The following is an 18,935-nucleotide window of genomic DNA, read 5'->3' as shown; positions in this document are numbered from 1 at the left end:
TCATCATTATAGGCAAATTTAACAGGAAGTTAAAGCCATATATGTATGCATGACCAAGCAGTGCCCGCAGCTGTTGTTGTTGTTACTGCTTTGCACAGGCACACGATGCATACGCACATTTCAACAGCATACATTGTAGTAGGCCGACAGTGTTGCCAATGTGGCTTTTTTCCCGTCAAATCTGGTTGTTAAAGCCTGTACCCAAAGGGGTAAAGGCTATACTAGTTTTATGCGCATGTATGTAACACACAGAAGGAGGCGTGGCAGACCCTACAAAGTATATATATTCTTGATCAGGGTGACAAGCCGAGTCGATTTATACATGTAACAGGGAGAAGGAGGCGTGGCAGACCTCCACACAGTACATATATTCTTGATCAGGGTGACAAGTCGAGTCGATAAAGCCATGACCGTCCGTCCGTCTGTCTGTATGGACGCAAGGACCTCAGAAGGTACAAGAGCATAAATAACCCAACTTGGTATCCAGATTCTCCTAAGTCCGAAAAAGGACAAGTTTGTGTTTTTTTTTCTGATACACCCACACACTCCCCCGCAATTCATGTTTTTTATAACTCCCGTAATTCTTTGAATTTTGATCTCAAATTTGGCATATACATCCAGTTTGTGGTTGTCTGTCCGTATGTCGTTATAGCATAAATAAAATCGCTGCCAATGCTGTGCCCGCAGCTTTTGTATTTGTTGCTGCTTTGGTTAAACTTTTTGCTGCATACATACACGCAGACATGATTCTTATGTAAATGTATGCTGTTGAAACTATACATGAACATGTCTCCGCTTTTGTATATGTGTTTTGAATAATTTGTATTTAATTTAATTAATATAATTTTTAAATAGTTTGTTTTTGGTTTTTTCTTTTTTGGTGGGAGGTATAGGGTATTTAAGAGTTGAGCTGCTCGACTTTACCATTCCTTTCTTGTTATTACCTGCAACGTTAAAATATTCCCTTAAATTTTTAAAATGAGAATTTTATGTAGTATATGTATGATTAGATTATCTTAAAACAAAAATGCTTGTGCGGTGAATTTACTTTAATGTTAACGCATTTATAAAACATTTGCTTCATCATTTGTGACAGTTTAGAGGCCTTTGCGATATTTTTCTCCCACAGTAAAGTCAGTCATGCCTTTCCCAGCAGTTCCGCAAGTACCGATGCCGACTCGTCCACTTACATTATCAGGCGACGCAAATATACTCTTGACTTTCATGCCCGGCTTTTTCTGGTTTTTTGTTGTAAAGTTAAGCCATTTGTTTTTATCTGACTCACGCTCTTCTTCCAAATCTTTAAAGCGCTGTTGTTTTTTCTGTTTTCGTTTCTTTAAATATTCTTTTTGGTTTGGTCTGTGACGTCTACAAAAAAAAAAGGATTATAAAAATTTTATAAATTAAATAAGCAATCGAGTTACTTGTTAGATGGGAACACCTCATTGCGGACTGTGCGCTCCCGCAGTTCTTTTATAGTCGTGGTTGAACGATTTTGATAAGCATCGAATATTACACTAACTTCTCCCTCATCGGTAATACCATCGACTGTAGCATCATAGTACTGTCCATCTTCATTCCATTTCGCTTGACATTTATCTCCAATTTTCCATATTTTCGCGGAGCTAACAAGTTTTTCGGCCTCAAGAAGAGCTGCTTCAATTTCGTCAAAATAATTTGAAGAAGCAACTTTAGATGAGGAGGGTTCTACATAGGACGATTTTCGTTGCTCCTCCAACTGAGTCTTAATCAGGTCTCTTGTTAGTTGTATAACTTCCTCAAGATCTCCTTTCAGTTTTAAAAGTTCCTCATTATATGGGTCTGTTTGCAATGCTGCTTCTACCTATGAAACAAAATATAACGTCAAAGGTAGTTATTATTTTACTGAACTAGTGGTAATGCTAAGGATTTGAAATTGGTAATATAAATACATATGTATTTATGTATATATCCTTTGTTTTCAATTATAAAATGAATGTACACAAGTAATGTACATATGTATGTATATATGTAAGTATATACATACATATGTATGTATATTATGTCTTGGTATGTAATATATGTATATAAACCAACAAGAAGTTTTAAAGTTAAGTTTATTTCGTCAATTTTTTCTTACTTGTTGTAATTGCAATTTGTAATTTTGCAAGTCGTCTGCCATGACAGATTTTTGTAAACAACTTTTATTTACTTCACGGCAAATGTTGATTAGGGAACTACTGTATTTTAAATCGATAGGCAAATAAAAAGTATTCGATAAAAAATACCAAGGGCTGCTTACACTACCTAATTTTTTTAAGCTCTCAAATTTTTTGAAACATGTTAAGTGTGTGTATGGCTGCACTACATTCACTTATAATACTATAATCAAATGCCTAGTCTTTATGATGATTCCAGCTTCGCGAAAATGTTTCAATAACTGCATAAATGTACATATATGTGTGTCAAATTAGTTTATTTTATAACTATGATCTATAAAATCCACAATTTTGTCGAAACCACATACGTGGTTTACAAGGCCACAAAATACCATATGAAAATAATAGATCAATTTAAAAAAAGTAATCATAAACTCTCCCCATGCACCGCCAGCTGCTGTTTTAGTTGTTGTTGCTGCTTTACCTCAACTCTGCTGCATATGTAAACATGTATAATCGCACTCCCGATGTATGCTTTTTAAACTATACATAAACATATGACGTACATAGGTATTATATGTATTTTATTTTATTATTTTTTATTAATTCTTGTTTGAAGTGGGACTGGGTATTTAAGTGTTCGTCCAATTCTTATCATAGGTTGTTTGCTAATTTTTCATAGACATTACAATACTTCAAATCCTGTAGCGTTGTAAACTATAATAACTTGGGAAGTGTTTTATTTAATATATTGGTCTTTTACTGTTACTGACTCGATCTACATACATCAACATACATTACAAATACATATACATATGTAAGAGTTAGTAACAGGCTGCTTATCAAATATCAATAATTAACAATTTTAACAAAAAAAAACGGACTTCAAATGGGACCACAAGGGAATCAATTCCAATAACAAAAGAATCATCGAAATCGGTTAGCGTGATATAGTTATTCGTTCATTTGTCTTGTACATACTTAATACAAATTGAAGACTTATGCTGTTTTCTCATGGATGCCATTGTCAGAACTGGACTAAATTTAAATGGTACCATTAGGGAAGCACCAGCTTTCAAGTGGTACAAGAATCAGAAACGGTTTACCCAGTCGAGTGTACCCAGGTAACAAACATAAAAAAAAAAAAAAACACGATTTGATAACCTCCTCTTTTGTTAGTCGGTTATAAATTAGTATTTTTTCTTAATTGGAATCTGGCTTTTATAAATACATTGGTACGGTTACACTTATTATTTTCTCCATGGAATGCTTGTTTTTGGACAAGACTAACATGTCGGCGCCGTTTAACTGTGAAAGCTGTGTTGAAAAAGAGAATGTCAGCCCCCATTTAAGAGTTGCAGAAGTCATACGTGGGATGTCCTCCTTATTAAACACCGGTCTAGACAATAAAGCTTTGGATACATGTATACAACTACTTGAACTCGGAGTGCATCCACGAGCACTTGCTGAAATCATTAAGCAAATCCGGGAATGTGATTCTAATAGTGGCTGTGGCTGAAACATAGATATCACATAATTTCATAAACGTCCATAACAATATTAATCATTTTAGATGTAAACTACATTTTAAAATAAAATGAATTATATAAGTAACCATTTGTCAATGCTTTGTTTCATAGAATTTGTCTACGTATGGCTCAACACTTAATCAACAAGAGAGACAAAGAACAGGAATGCGTAAAATGTATTGAAGAATGCCTAAAATATGCCTCGAATGACCCTAAGGTTCTCGTCCCACTTGCACGACTATATATGCAGCTGAATTTAGTAGAATCTTGTCGAGAAATGTGTTTGCAGATCCTACAAATCGACAGTAACAACGAAGATGCATCTGTTATGATGGCAGACCTGTCATTTAGAAAGGTATGAATATTAATTTGTGTATTTATTTTATCTATACATATACATACATATGTATATAAAACAGTCTGTCCTGACTGACTGATTGATTGGCGGTCAACGCTCAGTCCAAACGGTAAAAACTAGGAAGCTGAAATTTGGACTCAAGTATTCTTTTATAGTATAGGTTGGCGATAACAAGGGGTTCGAGCTTCAAAGGGGGGAAATAGGCTTCAAAGTTTGTATGAAAAATCTGAAACTGTATACTCTCCGAATAATTCCAAGAAAAACTATACTTTTTTTTGAATCTTGGGGCCTGAAATATTTATTTATTTATTTAATTGACAAGTAACTGTCAATGTTAAACATAAGGAAAAGAAATAACAAACAAGATATACATTCAAATATTGAAAAAAACAAGTAAAAAAGCTAAAGTCGGGTGTCCCGACTTTGAAATACTCTGTACATATGTTAACAATAATTATAGAAATTTAAAAAAAAAAGAAAATTTTAAAAAATTTGATCGATTTTACCTTTCTCGGTATTCCAACTCACGTAAAGGGTATGTAATTGCACATATACAAAGCAATTGCGTCTATGTGAGTGTATGTATGTTTATGTGCGTCTATTTGTGTCTGTGTAAGCATTTTCGCAGTCAACCAAACAGCAACATCAACAGCCGCGGGCAGCGCTTGAGCAGCGCTGCAGCAGCAAATATATTTATGGCTATAACTTCTTGTTAAATCGGTCTATCATAGTGAAACTTGACACACGGACACATAATAACCAACTGGTGGTATTTCCGAAGTTCGAAATTCCAAGAATTACGGGAGTTAGAGAAAATCGCATTTGCGGGGGAGAGGGGGGAGGGAGGTAAATTCCAAAATATACATTTTCTGCGTATTTACACAAGGCACCTGGGATTTGGTGTTCCTAGGTCTTATAGTCTCCGAGATATAGACGATTATACGAATGGAAAATCGGGAAAACCCCCATAGGGGAGAAGTGGGGGGGAAAATCAAAAAAATAAAACAAACTCGTATAGAATACACACATAACGCATCTTTGTGCAAAATTTGGTGTCTCTATCTTTTATAGTCTCTGAGATCCAGGTGTTCATACGGACGGACAGACTGACAGACGGACAGACAGACAGACAGGGCTAAATCGACTCGTCTCGTCATGCTGATCAAGAATATATATACTTTGTGGGGTCTGCCACGCCTCCTTCTGCCTGTTACATTTTTCAGCTCCCGCAAACCTAATATACTTCTGTACATTTCATGTACAGAGTATAAAGAGTAAACAGTAGAGGACCTGAATGACTACTCTGTGGGACCCTCGAAGTTACTTTAATAGCTTTTGACAGTACGACGTTAAAAATTACACGTTGTGTTCTGCCAAACAAATAACTATATATCCACACGATAAGATTTTTGGGAAATCCCAAATCAATAGCTCATGATTGACGGCGTTTCATAAATCCATGTTGAAAAGGGGAAATTATGGACCTGCAATGGTGCTGTAACTGAGAGGTCATCAGTTTTTCAAGAAGTTTGGGGGCTATCCCCCAAAGAGTTTAGAAATCCCAAAGAGACAAATTCAGACGACAATAGAGAATCTACAGCGATAAGAAAACTATTACCTTTGCGGTGTATACGATCAAGTCTGAAAATAGAATATTTTTGAATAAATATTTCAGAGTTTAACACTTTGGGTTTAAGCCACGTTTCAGTTAATATAATAACATTAGCAACGAATGATGTACTGTTTGAATAAAGCCTTTGATGTTTAGTAAGCAGTCCGCGTACATTTTGATAATGAAATATCAGGGAAGAGGAATGATTTAGTTTTTTGGAGAAGACGGTGCTTTGGAAGAAGAATTATTATTTGCATTAATGCGTTTACGCGTAAATTGGTGAGCAAATATGGGAGTTTTCCTTTAAAAAAAATGTTGGCGCGCAAAAAGAAACCGCGTCAACAGCCCTCAGTACAAACGGTCCTTTGATAGTGTAGGTTGGCGATAAGGGATTTTGGAAAATTCGAGCTCCAAAGGAGGGAAAACGAGCTCCAAAGGAGGGAAAACGAGCTCCAAAGTTTGCGATATATAAAAGAATACAAAAAAAAAAACTGCTTACTCGGTTTCTTCAAATTTGTCTTGGAGCTTAAATTATTGGAGTTTTCATATTTCTTCACTTTTTATACCCTGTACCCGTAGGGTAAAAAGGGTATATTAGGTTTGTGCAAAGTATGTAACATGCAGAAGGAAGCATCTCCGACCCCATAAAGTATATATATTCTGAATCAGCATGACGAGAGAAATCGATCTAGACATGTCCGTCCGTCTGTCCGTCCGTCTGGATGAACGCGAGGATCTCAGAAACTATAAAAGCTAGAATAACCAAAGTTGGCATCCAGATTCTCCTAGGTCCGAGAAAGGACGAGTTTATTTTATTTTTTGGAATTTTCCACCCCTTCCCCCGCTACAGAATTTCGTCAATAGCGTCCACATTTCAAATGCTACTTAAACCAAACTTTGCACACATAATTAATATATAATTGTCTACTGTTGTATAAATTTTATTCAATTCGGTCAATTCTAAGAAAAGTTATTAGCAAAACAAATTCTCCCCAGTACAACCCCCCCAAACTGCAGCAACAAGTTCGCTCTTCTTCTTCCTCTTTTTGCTGCTGCTATGGGCGCATATAACTCAGTGACGGAAGTTTACCTGGGTACAGGGTATTACACTGTCGGGCTTGCTCGACTGTAGCGTTCTCTCTTGTTTTCAAATGAAAAGTTTGTGTTATTAATGCTGTCCGATCGATGTCAAATTTGGTATCCGTAATCAACATAACTATATCTACAAATTGGCATTCAATGATTTTTGAAACATAGAAATATGTTTTTTACTTGCCATATGCAGCAATAATAAATAACTAAGAACGCAAAATACAAAAAAGGGGGCGACATCACATAATCACACTTACACAGTGACACACTCACAGACACAAACAGAGATGGGCAAAGTCGGTGCTTTTTATTGTTTGTGGCACATCGCTGCACTGCGTGGACACGAGTGCCGTGTTTCATATTCCATTTTGTGCGTGTTCGTGTTGACGCAATAAAGCACGAAAAAACACGAACGTGAAAATGCAATAGAAAGTTAAAGTTAGGAAATATTCTAAAAATTTTTTCCAGTGTTTTGCACAAAGTCTATGTTAAAACATTGTGTTATGTACATATATGTATTTTATTATTGAAAAAACCTAGGGATTTGGAGAGCATATCAAAAAAAAAAAATATGGTAAAGTTAGCATTTGCATAAAGTAAATTAATATTTTACGAAAAAGTAATATTATGTACACATATCAGTCCTTAAAATTTGACTACCATATACAAATGTACCTCTATATATATATAAAACAGTTTGTCCTGAATGATTGACTGACTGATTGGAAATTAACGCACAGCCTGAAATTTGGGACTCAAGTATCCTTTCATAGTGTAGGTGCGGAAAGATAGGATTTTTAAAATTCTTGCTTTAAAGGGGAAAACCGGCTTAAAACCAAAGTTTATTTGAAAAATCCACATTTTTTAACCGATCGACTTAAAACTTGGTTTCTAAAATCAATAAGGGAATACAAATAAAACTGCATACTATATTTATAGCCTGTATCCAAAGGGTAAAAGGCTATATTAGTTTTGTGCGAATGTATGTAACACACAGAAGGAGGCGTGGCAGACCCCACAAAGTATATATATTATTGATCAGGATGACAAGACAAGTCGATATTGCTATGCCCGTCTGTCCGTCCGTCTGTCTGTATGAGCGCAACGATCTCAGCAAGTACATTAGCTAGGATAACCAAACTTGGTATTCAGGTCCCAGGTCCCTAAGTCCCAGGCAGATCGAGTTTGGTTTTTTTGTTTTATTGATACACCCCCCCACTTCCCCGCAATTCGTGTTTTTCCTAAAATTTCGGTAATTCTTGGAATTTTGAACTCAAATTTGACATATACATCGAGCTCGTTGTTATTTGTCCGTACGCCAAGTGTCATCATGATAGGTCAAGTATGAAGAAAGTTCTAGCCATAAATAAAATCGCTGCCCATGTTCTGCTTGCAGCGCTGCCCGCAGCTGTTGTTCTTGTTGCCGCTTTGGTTCAACTTTGTGCTGCATACATACACGCATAGACTCGTGATGTAAATGTATGCTGTTGAAACTGTATATGAACATGTCTTTAATTTAATTAAATAATTTAATAAATATACTTTTTTTTTTTAATTTTTTGCTTTTTGGTGGGAGGTACAGGGTATTTAAAAGTCGCTTGCTCTTTTCTTGTTTTATACTCAGTACATGAAATGTACAAGAGTATACAGGGTGCGCCATCTTTTATGTCGGTATGCAAACACTGAATATCCTTGAAAATAAACAACCAAGTATGAGATATTTTTATTTAATTTGGTTCTGTACAATTTGTATACCCTGTACCCAAAGGGTGAAAGGGTATACTAGTTTTGTGCGAATGTATGTAACAGGCAGAAGGAGGCGTGGCAGACCCCACAAAGTATATATATTCTTGATCAGGGTGACAACCCGAGTCGATATAGCCATGTCCGTCTGTCCGTCCGTCCGTCTGTATGAACGCAAGGATCTCAGAAAGTATAAGAGCTAGAATAACCAAACTTGGTATACAGATTCTCCTGAGCCCGAGAAAGGACGAGTTTGTTCATTTTTCCCGATGCGCCCCCCCACTCCCCCCCCCCCCCTCCCCCCTATTCAAGATTTTCTATAACTCCCGTAATTCTTGGAATTTTAAACTAAAATTTTGTAGACACATCCAGTTAGTAATTATATATTTGGTATACGGATTGCATTATGATAGGTTGATCAGAAAGAATAACCATGCCCAATGCACACATACATACATATGTACAAGTACACAAACACGCATAGACACGATTCTGATGTAAATGTAAATGTATGTATGCATGTATGGAATATTTCATATTTAATTTAGTTAATTAATTTAATTAATGTAATTAAATTAAATTAATGTAATTAAATTAAATTAATGTAATTAAATTAAATTAATTAACTAAATTTAATTAATTAATTAAATTAATGTATTTTTTTGTGGGGTGGTACAGGGTATTTAAGAATTGAGCCTGATCGACTTTAGCATTCCTTTCTTGTTTGAACTGAGGTTTTCAAGACTGGTCTACTCAAGTCAATCGGTTCACTAATGACAAAGTTATTCAATATCTACATACCGACATAAAAGATGTATAAGGTTTGCGGGAGCTGAACAATTTATCAGGCAGAAGGGGGCGTGGCAGTCCCCACAAATTATATATGTTCTTGATCAGCATGACAAGACGAGTCGGTCTTTGTCTGTCTGTCCGTCCGTATGAGTCTGTTCCATTGTAAATAATTTAATTGCATCACAAAAAGGTTGAGGAATTCTTATCAAACCAACTTTATTAGGACCCTTACGGATATAACCTAAAACTTTACGCTCTAACAACGTTAAAAAAGCAACACTTACTAATACACAAATAATTAATAATAAACTTCCAATTAATGATATCAACAATCTATATATATAAAACAGTTTGTACTGACTGACTGACAGATTTCGAAATTTGTGTTGGAGCTTGAATTATTGGGGTTGTAATATTTATTCACTATTTCAAATGAAAAGTTTGTGTTATAAATTTAGTCCGATTGATTTAAAATTTGGGTAATGTAATCTACGTAACTAAATCTACAACTTTGCATTCAAGGATTTTCAAAATATGCATTTTACAAAAGCAGGCAGAACAAACAATACAAAATATCAAACAGATGGGGACAACTAATACATACACACACACACATACATACAAGCAGCTGTTCGTGTAGTTGCGTGCAAACGATTGAAATAGCCAAATCAAAACGTGAGACACTAATGTGTGAATGTCCATCTATATATATAAAACAGTTTGTCCTGACTGACTGACTGATTGGTGATCAACGCACAGCCCAAACGGTAAAGGCTAGGAAGCTGAAATTTGGACTCAAGTATCCTTTCTAGGTCCCCACTAAGAAGGGATTTTGGAAAACTCGAGCTCCAAAGGGGGAAAACAGGCTCCAACGTTTGTATGAAAAATCTACAGTTTTCATCTGATTAACTTTAAACTTAGTTTGTATACTCTCAGAACAATTTCAAGAAAAACTGTATACTTGGTTTTTTGATATTTTTTTGGGGCCTAAAATATGGGAGTTTTCCTGTAAAAAAAATGTTGGGGCACAAAAGCAAACCGCGTCAACAGCCCACAGCCCAAACGGTAAAAGCTAGGATGCTGAAATTTGGGCTCGAGTATCCTATCATGGTGTAGATGCGCACTAAGAAGGGATTTTGGAAAATTCGAGCTCCAAAGGGGGGAAAAGTAGCTCCAAAGTTTGTTTGAAAAATCCGCATCAATTAAAGAATACAAACAAAACTGCATACTCGGATTTTCGTTGTGCTGTGAAAGCGTTCCACTTGCCCATTTGACGTACTATGTAGCGGAGGCGCGTTCTCCATAGTAACCCCAAAATTGTTTAATAAAAGCGATCTCACCGTTTCCGACTTGAGCGCCGGTTCATTATCACAGTAGATCGCGCGGGCGTATGTAAAGATGTTCATTAATTGTATCAGGGGTGCTTTCACATCCTCTATTGTCCGTGATGTAATTGGTTGTACCACAGCAAATTTAGAAAACTTATCCACACATGTCAAAAAGAATTTCTTATCTGTTGAAAAGATATCTATGTGAAGTATCTCACCCGAGTGGGACGGGATTGGCATCTCGCCCAGTTTCTGCTTCCTTGGGTGCCTGTCGTACTTTGCCCTGGAGCAGACCCTATAGTTTGATACAACTTCGTTGGCGAGCCTGGTAATCCTAGGGAAATAGTAGTTAGACAAGACCTGTTTTACGTTCTCTTGAGCGGCCCTATGTGCTCGATTACGCTCAGTTGTGAAGATCTCTCTTCTTTCATTGATGTCAAAGATGTCCGCCACGAATTTCTTGCAATGCTAGAACTTCGTGGCCGCAAAATTCCGAACCAAGTCGTTCTGAATGTATGCTAATGTGGGCAGGTCGCAGTATATTGCATTTCGCTTTAGTGGGAGCCGCGCCTCCTCTAGGACAATCTGATTCCTGAAGCAATTTAAGGGCTTGTCCGTAGATTCGACTGTGTAGGTCAATGACAGCTCACTGTGCATAGTGGCTGCGTCTGATTCAGGGTATTGGTTTTCCAATGTATTGACATTCTGTCGCGACAAGGCGTCGGCAACAGGATTTCCTTGCCTGGTTTATAGAATACCTTGGCGTTAAGCTCGTCTCTGCGTGCCTTCCAACTCTTAATTTTCGCGTAAGGGTTTTGCTCCGAAACGGCAAACGTCAGCGGTTGGTGGTCGGTAAAAATGTTTATGTCTTTAACTCCGTAGAGGTAATGACGAAGTTTTCCAAGAGCCCATACTATGGCAAAAAGCTCTCTTTCATTTGTGGCATAGTTCATCTCCCTGTCCTTCAATGTTTTAGAGATCATCGTAATAGGACGACCACCTTGGGAAAGAACTGTTCCTATGTTATGACCCGAAGCGTCGGTCGTTAGATCAAACGGTTTTTTATAATCAGGGTAGATTAGCATAACATCCTCAGATGCGAGAATGTTTTTCAATTTTTCAAACGCATAGCGCTGAGTTTCGTCAAACTCAATAAGAACTTTCCTTGACTTGTGCTTGCTGACTGACCCATTTTCTCCTTTAAGAATGCTTGAGAGGGGTCTTGCAATTGAAGCAAAGTCTTTTATAAAGCACCTATAGTAGCTCGCCAACCCTAAGAATGATCTGAGAGCGAACAATTTTTTTCGCTCAGCAAATTCTTGCGCCTTCGCTTGTTACAATGAAACCGAGTTATTCGACGCTTTTTTTTTTTTTTTTTTTTGAAAAAACGCGATTTTTCTTGAGCAGTTCTCATGTTTGCATCATATAAACTTTTTAAGACCCAGTCAACGTGTTTAACATGATCTGCCTCATTTTCAGAAAAAACTATAACATCATCGACCTAGACATAGAAAGTCTTACCGATCCGCTCGCGCAAAACGTCATTGATGGCCCTTTGAAAAATACTGCCCGCATTCTTAAGACCAAACGGAAGTCGGCAAAGTTCGTACTTCCCCCCATTTACCGAGAAGGAAGTTTTCTCACGATCACGCTCAGCCAGCGTGGTCTGGTGGTACCCAGATTGTAGGTCTAATGCTGTAAAATATTTGGCATTACCTAAATTAGCCAATATCATTGAAATTTTTGGCATCGGGTAAGTATCTGCCACCGTCTTCTCATCGAGCTTCCGAAAGTCGATTACCAGACTTTCTTTTTATCGCCCAACTCATCGGTGCCTTTTTTGTCAACAACCCAGGTTGGTTGTTGTACGATGACCTGGATTTTCGGATTATACCGTTTGCTAGAAGGTTCCGTATTTCCATGGTCACGAAATCAGCCACACCCATGGGGTGGGGGTACAACTTAGAATATATTGGCTGAAAGCCTTTATTCTATTTTTCAGCATTTTACTAAAGTTATTTTTTACCCCTTCTGGTGCTTCAATGTCGTCAACGTTAGTAAAGTTGACATTAGAGCACCTGTGGTACTCAATCTTTTCCGATTTGGCACCACATTCCAATTCACCCGCCTGTAAATTTAGGACCACGCCCACTTGCGTTAGCAAGTCAAGGGCAATGATCCCATCAAACGTTGAGAGGCTGTTGAGCAAAAAAATGGTGCCTTAACACCAAACATTCTTAAAAAACATTTTTTCTCAATACAGCTTGAACCGTGAAGTGAGTGAATTGAAAAGGGGGTATCGACCGGGACGACATTCCTCATACCCGTTGTGAGGGTGCAAGTATTTTGGACGCGACCGTATATGTGCAACTCTAAAAGCCCTCGCTCAGCCGACTGCCCATGCGCAGCTGTTGCATTCAAAAGCTTTTTAATTGCCAAAAATAAGCTTTCATAATCTGATTAGATTTCCGGCTTAAGCAGATGATTTAATTCTTCTTCTTACTCAAGATTGGACGCACGCCGCTCTAAAGCATATAATATTTAATAAAGTCACGTGGTAGGACAAATTATTTAATCTGAAGACATCGTCGTAATTTTAAAAAGTGCGCGATTTATTTAAGGGGTCGGACTATTTTAAAATCCCACCTAAGAGCACCACCGAGATTATTTTGATCATCCCACGAAGAGTGCGAAAATTATATATACTTTTGTGCAATTTGGCATTTACACCAGGTAAGCCTCGTGAAATGTCAACTATTTCATGCTTCTAACAAGCATCCATTTACACCAGTGAACCTGCATCGGCGTATATTGGTGGCCTTTATTTTATTTTGAGCTACCCACGCATTCGCTAATTTGTGGTGCGTTATCAAAGGCTCAGATCGCAGCGTCGGCGCAAGTAACACGTGTGTTAAGGCCCAGCATGGGCTGGCGCTAAAGACGCGCCCGGCTAGCTCAGTTGCTAGAGCATGAACTGATGCTAAAGCCGTTACCAGCTCTACCAAACATTCCCCATATTTGACTCCAATGTGCGATTGATGAGATAAGCTGATCTGTCGTTTTAAAACCTGGCGCTTGTCAAATCAACATCCAGTTCAAATGGCTTTAAATCCAACAGCGCCTCACTAAACGAGACCAAGCCATTACCGGAGACCACAAACTGTGTATCGATGGGATAAGTCATATTTGCAAATAATCTTAATATCATAGGTTAAATCTAATTTCGTTTTCTTTTTACGCTTTATTAAGCCTCGCTGCGCTATGTGTGTGTTGTTGCATAGGCCCATAAACATAATATGAAAATTTGTACCAACAGCCAATCATCGTCAACAGGCCTGCTGACGTCGATGGATCCGATGTATATATATATATATATATATAGATATATATATATATATATATATATATATATATATATATATATATATATATATATATATGAATAGTTAAATGTAATAACAAAATGTAATATATATATATATATATATATATATATATATATATATATATATATATATATATATATATATATATATATACTTTTTTTTCTCATTTCCTAATTATAATCAATTTTGTAAAAACACTTCTTCTTTAGTCTTTAAGTACCAAACTACCTATCATGATCAATATGAATTGTTTCGAATTATGAATTTTCTTGAATTATATACGTTTATGTTTGAAGGAAATATGATATAACTTAATTTCCATATGGGCACCTAAAGTATCTCACACCTCAATTATAAAAGGGGTAGGGTCCTATAATTTGTTTGATCCTACAGGTAGGGAGGGTATAGAAGAGGAACACTTTCATCTTAATTCTTCAAACGCGTAAAGTAGGTGCATCTCAATGTGGTACAAGTGGCTTTTGGATTCATTCCTTATCTGTCTACGAATTTTTATTTCTGTGACGGCCATGGGGGAAGCAGCACCAACGAAGCCCCCCATTCGCCCTGAGCACGGCCGGACCCCTATAGTAGACAGAGGTGTTGCCGATACCGCATGATGTCGTGCACGTTACATAAAATAAAATGGCGCCCAACGTGTGGGGCCCGAAGAAGAAGAAATTTTAGGCTTCATGTCTAAACACCCCGCGCTTCCCAACCGCGCATAACCATCCAACGTTCTTTTATTAGTTTCCGACCGTATATTTTGAATCTAGCTAGGAGCAGCTGACTCTTAGGTTAGTGCCGTAGTCAGACCAGCAGTCAATAAATACGAAATTATTGGTTTATGTCGGCGGTAATAAGTAGGCATAAATCTTTGCAGTAGAATATTACGCTAAATATCGAATTGCTTAGGACTATTAGATTTGATTGGTAGTCGAATCTATTCCAGGTAAAATATATTTATGTACCATATTTCATTCTAAATAGAATCGAGATTGTTCAAGCTGGATATTTTCGGCATGTCCCTCTTCAATTTGGAATGAAATTCTATTTGATTTTTAAGTAGTTTCAGTATTTTCCGTTGAGATGCCTTGCTTTATGCATGTATACGCAAATTGTTGTATGAGTGCTTAAGGATAAGCCCCATTTAATAACGTTATCGCAACTATATTTTGTCTATCGATACATCGAGTTTGATATACTCTCAAAAGAAAAGAAAATATAATTAATTTATAGTCATGGCTGTACGGCGTAGTACAGAAGACTTAGTCAGCTTATCAGGCGAACCTAATGAGTATGTTATATGTACAATTTGTAACGACACAAGTTCAGAAATAGGTTTCACCGAAACCGCCTGCAAGCATAAGTTTCATAATAACTGTCTATCAGAGTGGTTGAGTAATAACAACTCATGCCCAATTTGTAGGCAGCCGTGTACGCTCGCACCGAGCTCTGATAATCTCTCGGCACAACCTAGATCAAGCTCTGGAGGTGTCGTTGGGAGACCTCGTGCTCCAATGAGTAACACTCAGTTAGGAGTCGCCCCCAGAACTCGGCAAGCAACGAGAGCTCAAAAAGGAAATACTCCAAGTAGAGGAAATATGCAGCCACCATCTAGCTCGCGCATAAGGCATGCACCAAGTGTCCAGGTTTCCGAGATTAATACCATATCCGAAGACCGTATTCAACAAATAATTGCTAATTCTTTAGAAAACTATCGTCAAAATATTACTGCGTCAGTAACTGACCAGATCAGCGCCGCAGTACGAAATTTGTCTTTATCTGGCCTTTCAAGAGAAGCCCGAGAAGAGCCACAACTTGAATGGGAAAATGATATTCATTTAGGTGGTCCGCGTTCAATTATTGGACACGACCATAGTCAGAGAAATAGAACGGCCAATGTTCGAGCCACTACACAGGAGTTTACGATTGATCGTCCTGATAGAATTTCAAATGTTATATCAAATTGGAAATTAAAGTTCTCGGGATCGGCAAATGACATCCCAATCGAAGATTTTATCTACAGAGTAAATTGTTTGACGTCACAATATTTCGATGGAAACTATGAGTTATTGTACCAGTTTGCAAATCTATTGTTTTCTGGACCTGCTCTTTCTTTCTTTTGGAGAGTTCATAGGACGGTAGGTCATATGGATTGGCTTGAGTTGTGCAACCGCTTGAGAGAGAGATATCAAGATCAGCGAACTGACCGAGATATTAAAAATTCAATGAGGTGTCGGAAGCAAGGTAGCAATGAGAGCTTCGACGAATTCCTTCATGCCATGTTAGCTATTGCCGATTCATTACGAGATCCCATGGTAGAAAGTGACATAATTATAGAAGTTAGACATAACTTAAAGCCAGAATTAAAACTTGAATTATTGCACGTAAATACACCCGATTTAGCGACATTACGTAAGGAGTGTCATCGCCACAAAGAGTTCTTTCGCAGTCTCAGAACGAAACAATATCTCAAGCGATTTATTAATTCTATTAACCACGAAGAAAACTCTGATGAACCTTCAGAACAAGATTTTGAATTAGTCGATCAGGTCTGCGCGATATACCAAGCAAATAAGTTAAAGTGTTGGAACTGTGACGAGCCAGGTCATAAATACCATGATTGTTTAAAACCTCGTCGTGTTTTCTGCTACGGGTGTGGCTTACTTGATACTTATAAGCCCAACTGTGTTCGGAAAACTCAGCACAGGATGTCCACCGTGTTTCGATAGGGGATGTCCGACGTTAGCCTTGGGTTCAAATACAGTTATATCTCAAGCATTACCAGACGTACCGTATAATTCACCAGACGTTACAAGTAATTTTCCATTCAAACCATATCACATACGATTACAAGAATTTAGAAACAAAGCAAAGATTCTCAATGCAGAGGTTCTTACTGTTCCAAAGCATCGTTCTTCATTGCGCATGCACAAATTTTGGCTCAATAGGCACCGCCTAAAAAAAATTAAAATAACTTCCATTGTATATAAAAGTAACGATATACGCCCTTTTACTAATATAGAGATATTTGGCCAGTCGTATTTAGCACTTTTAGATAGTGGGGCCAACAAAAGCGTAATTGGTGGAGCACTGGCGGAACAAGTTATCTCCAAATAAATGCAATTTAATTATATAAAAGGCGTAGTACATACAGCAGACGGCCACAAGCAAAGCGTTGCTGGAACAATAACAATACCCTTGACATATAATTCAGTTCAAAAAGACTTTGATTTTCTAGTAGTCCCATCCATTCAACAGAATGTGATTTATGGAATGGATTTTTGGAAAATATTCCACATATCTATTTTACCAACTTGTTCTTTAAGCGAAATTAATGTGGAAATAACCGAAGGTCCGAACCAATTATTGATATCTGATGATCAGAGACTTAAATTACAATCTGTCATTAATTACTTTCCCTCCTCTGAACGTGATGGATTGGGGGAGACCGCATTGGTTGAGCATACAATTGACACGGCAGATACCAAACCTATTAAACAAAGGTTTTACCCTTTATCACCGGCTAAAGAGAAACTTTTGTGTGAAGAAGTTGACCGCATGATCAATTTAGGTGTTGTGGAAGAAGCTCCGTTATCACCGTGGTCCACTCCAGTCACACTAGTCGTCAAACCAGGAAAAGTTAGATTTTGTCTTGACGCTCGTAAGGTTAATTCAGTAACCATCAAGGATGCATATCCAATGCCAATTCTAGAGGGTTTGCTTAGTAGACTACCTCCTGTGCATTGCATTTCAAAGATCGATCTAAAATATGCATTTTGGCAAATTCGATTAGATCAGGATTCTCGTGCAAAGACAGCTTTTACTATTTCGAATCGACCCCTGTATCAGTTTAAACGAATGCCTTTCGGCCTCACAAACGCTCCGCAAACTATGTGTAGGTTGATGGATCAGGTTATACCATATCAGATAAAATCACATGTGTTGGTATATCTCGATGATTTATTGATAATGTCATCTAATTTTGAAGAGCACCTAGAGCATCTTGCTACAGTATCCACACAACTGCGCAAAGCTGGACTTACCATTTTGTTTAAATAAAGTGGATTATCTCGGATATGTTGTGGGTGAAGGTACACTTCAAATTAACCCTGATAAGATTCAAGCCATCGAAGAATTTCCAGCCCCCAAGACGCGCAAACAACTTAGAAGATTCCTAGGAATTACTGGGTGGTACCAACGATTTATTTCTCAGTATTCGTCAGTGATTTTTCCTCTCACGGAATTGTTGCGTGGCAAACCGTACGAATGGAATGAGCAAGCTCAAAGAGCATTTGTCGATATCAAGCAAAGACAAGGCTCCATTTTTAGTCCATCCGTATTATGAAAAAGAATTTATTGTGCAATGTGATGCTTCAATGTATGGCGTGGGTGCGGTTTTAGCTCAATTGGACGAAAACGGATGCGAACGTCCTATCGCATATATGTCGAAAAAACTAAATAAAGCCCAACGTAACTATACTGTTACTGAACTAGAATGTTTAGCTGTAGTATTAGCGGTAAAGAAATTCCGTATGTATATTGAAGGACACTCATTCAAAGTTGTCACCGATCATTCAAGCCTTCGTTGGCTTATGAACCAAGCTGACTTGAGTGGAAGATTGGCGAGATGGGCAATTAAATTGCAGGGCTTCAATTTCAGCATCGAGCATCGTAAAGGAAGCGAAAATGTAGTAGCAGATGCGTTATCTTGTTCATTCGAAGAGAGTAACGAAATTGCAGCAATAGAGATTGAACTCTTTCCAGAAATTGATTTAGATTCTGAAGCTTTTCAATCCCCCGAACACAGTAAGCTTAAAGACATCTATTTGAAATCTAATCTACCAGACTTTCGAGTAATTGATAATTACATATATCGGCGTAGTAGTTTTCATGAAAGAAGTGCAGATCAAGAGGACAGTTGGAAATTGTTTGTTCCAGAAGCATTGCGTAATAA

General features: G+C 37.5%; 2 protein-coding genes across 5 annotated transcripts in view; one reads left to right on the top strand and one right to left on the bottom strand.

The window, feature by feature from the left end:
- Positions 1 to 18,935, top strand: part of LOC115629994 (tetratricopeptide repeat protein 21B-like) — a 214,550-nt gene that overhangs the window by 75,285 nt on the left and 120,330 nt on the right. For 2 of the 4 annotated variants that reach the window (XM_030526620.1, XM_030526622.1), the window contains exon 5: positions 3,779 to 4,022. The exons of 1 other annotated variant lie outside the window; for it this stretch is intronic. In XM_030526620.1, the coding sequence (XP_030382480.1) occupies positions 3,779 to 4,022 (244 nt within the window). Of the gene's footprint in view, positions 1 to 3,778; positions 4,023 to 12,071; positions 12,417 to 18,935 lie in introns of those variants that run through there. One more of the 4 variants, XM_030526621.1, reaches the window with a different exon arrangement.
- LOC115629996 (survival of motor neuron-related-splicing factor 30) lies at positions 1,032 to 2,243 on the bottom strand. The gene is made up of 3 exons (XM_030526624.1): positions 2,120 to 2,243; positions 1,425 to 1,843; positions 1,032 to 1,368 (listed from the first exon to the last, which is right to left on the bottom strand). The coding sequence occupies exons 1-3, from the start codon at positions 2,159 to 2,161 to the stop codon at positions 1,098 to 1,100; spliced, it is 732 nt and encodes a 243-aa protein (XP_030382484.1). The 5' UTR covers positions 2,162 to 2,243; the 3' UTR covers positions 1,032 to 1,097.

This window comes from Scaptodrosophila lebanonensis, unplaced genomic scaffold, assembly GCF_003285725.1.
Source record: "Scaptodrosophila lebanonensis strain 11010-0011.00,11010-0021.00 unplaced genomic scaffold, SlebRS2 tig00000197-arrow-arrow-pilon, whole genome shotgun sequence".
Lineage (NCBI taxonomy): Eukaryota > Metazoa > Arthropoda > Insecta > Diptera > Drosophilidae > Scaptodrosophila > Scaptodrosophila lebanonensis.
This window is presented reverse-complemented; position numbering and strand designations above follow the sequence as displayed.

Coding starts and splice junctions, on each gene's coding strand:
- LOC115629996 (XM_030526624.1), bottom strand. CDS start 2,161: ATGGCAGACGACTTGCAAAATTACAAATTGCAATTACAACAA. Junction 1,844..2,119: donor ACAAATTGCAATTACAACAA/GTAAGAAAAAAT, acceptor TTTGTTTCATAG/GTAGAAGCAGCATTGCAAAC. Junction 1,369..1,424: donor GAGGTGTTCCCATCTAACAA/GTAACTCGATTG, acceptor TTTTTTTTGTAG/ACGTCACAGACCAAACCAAA.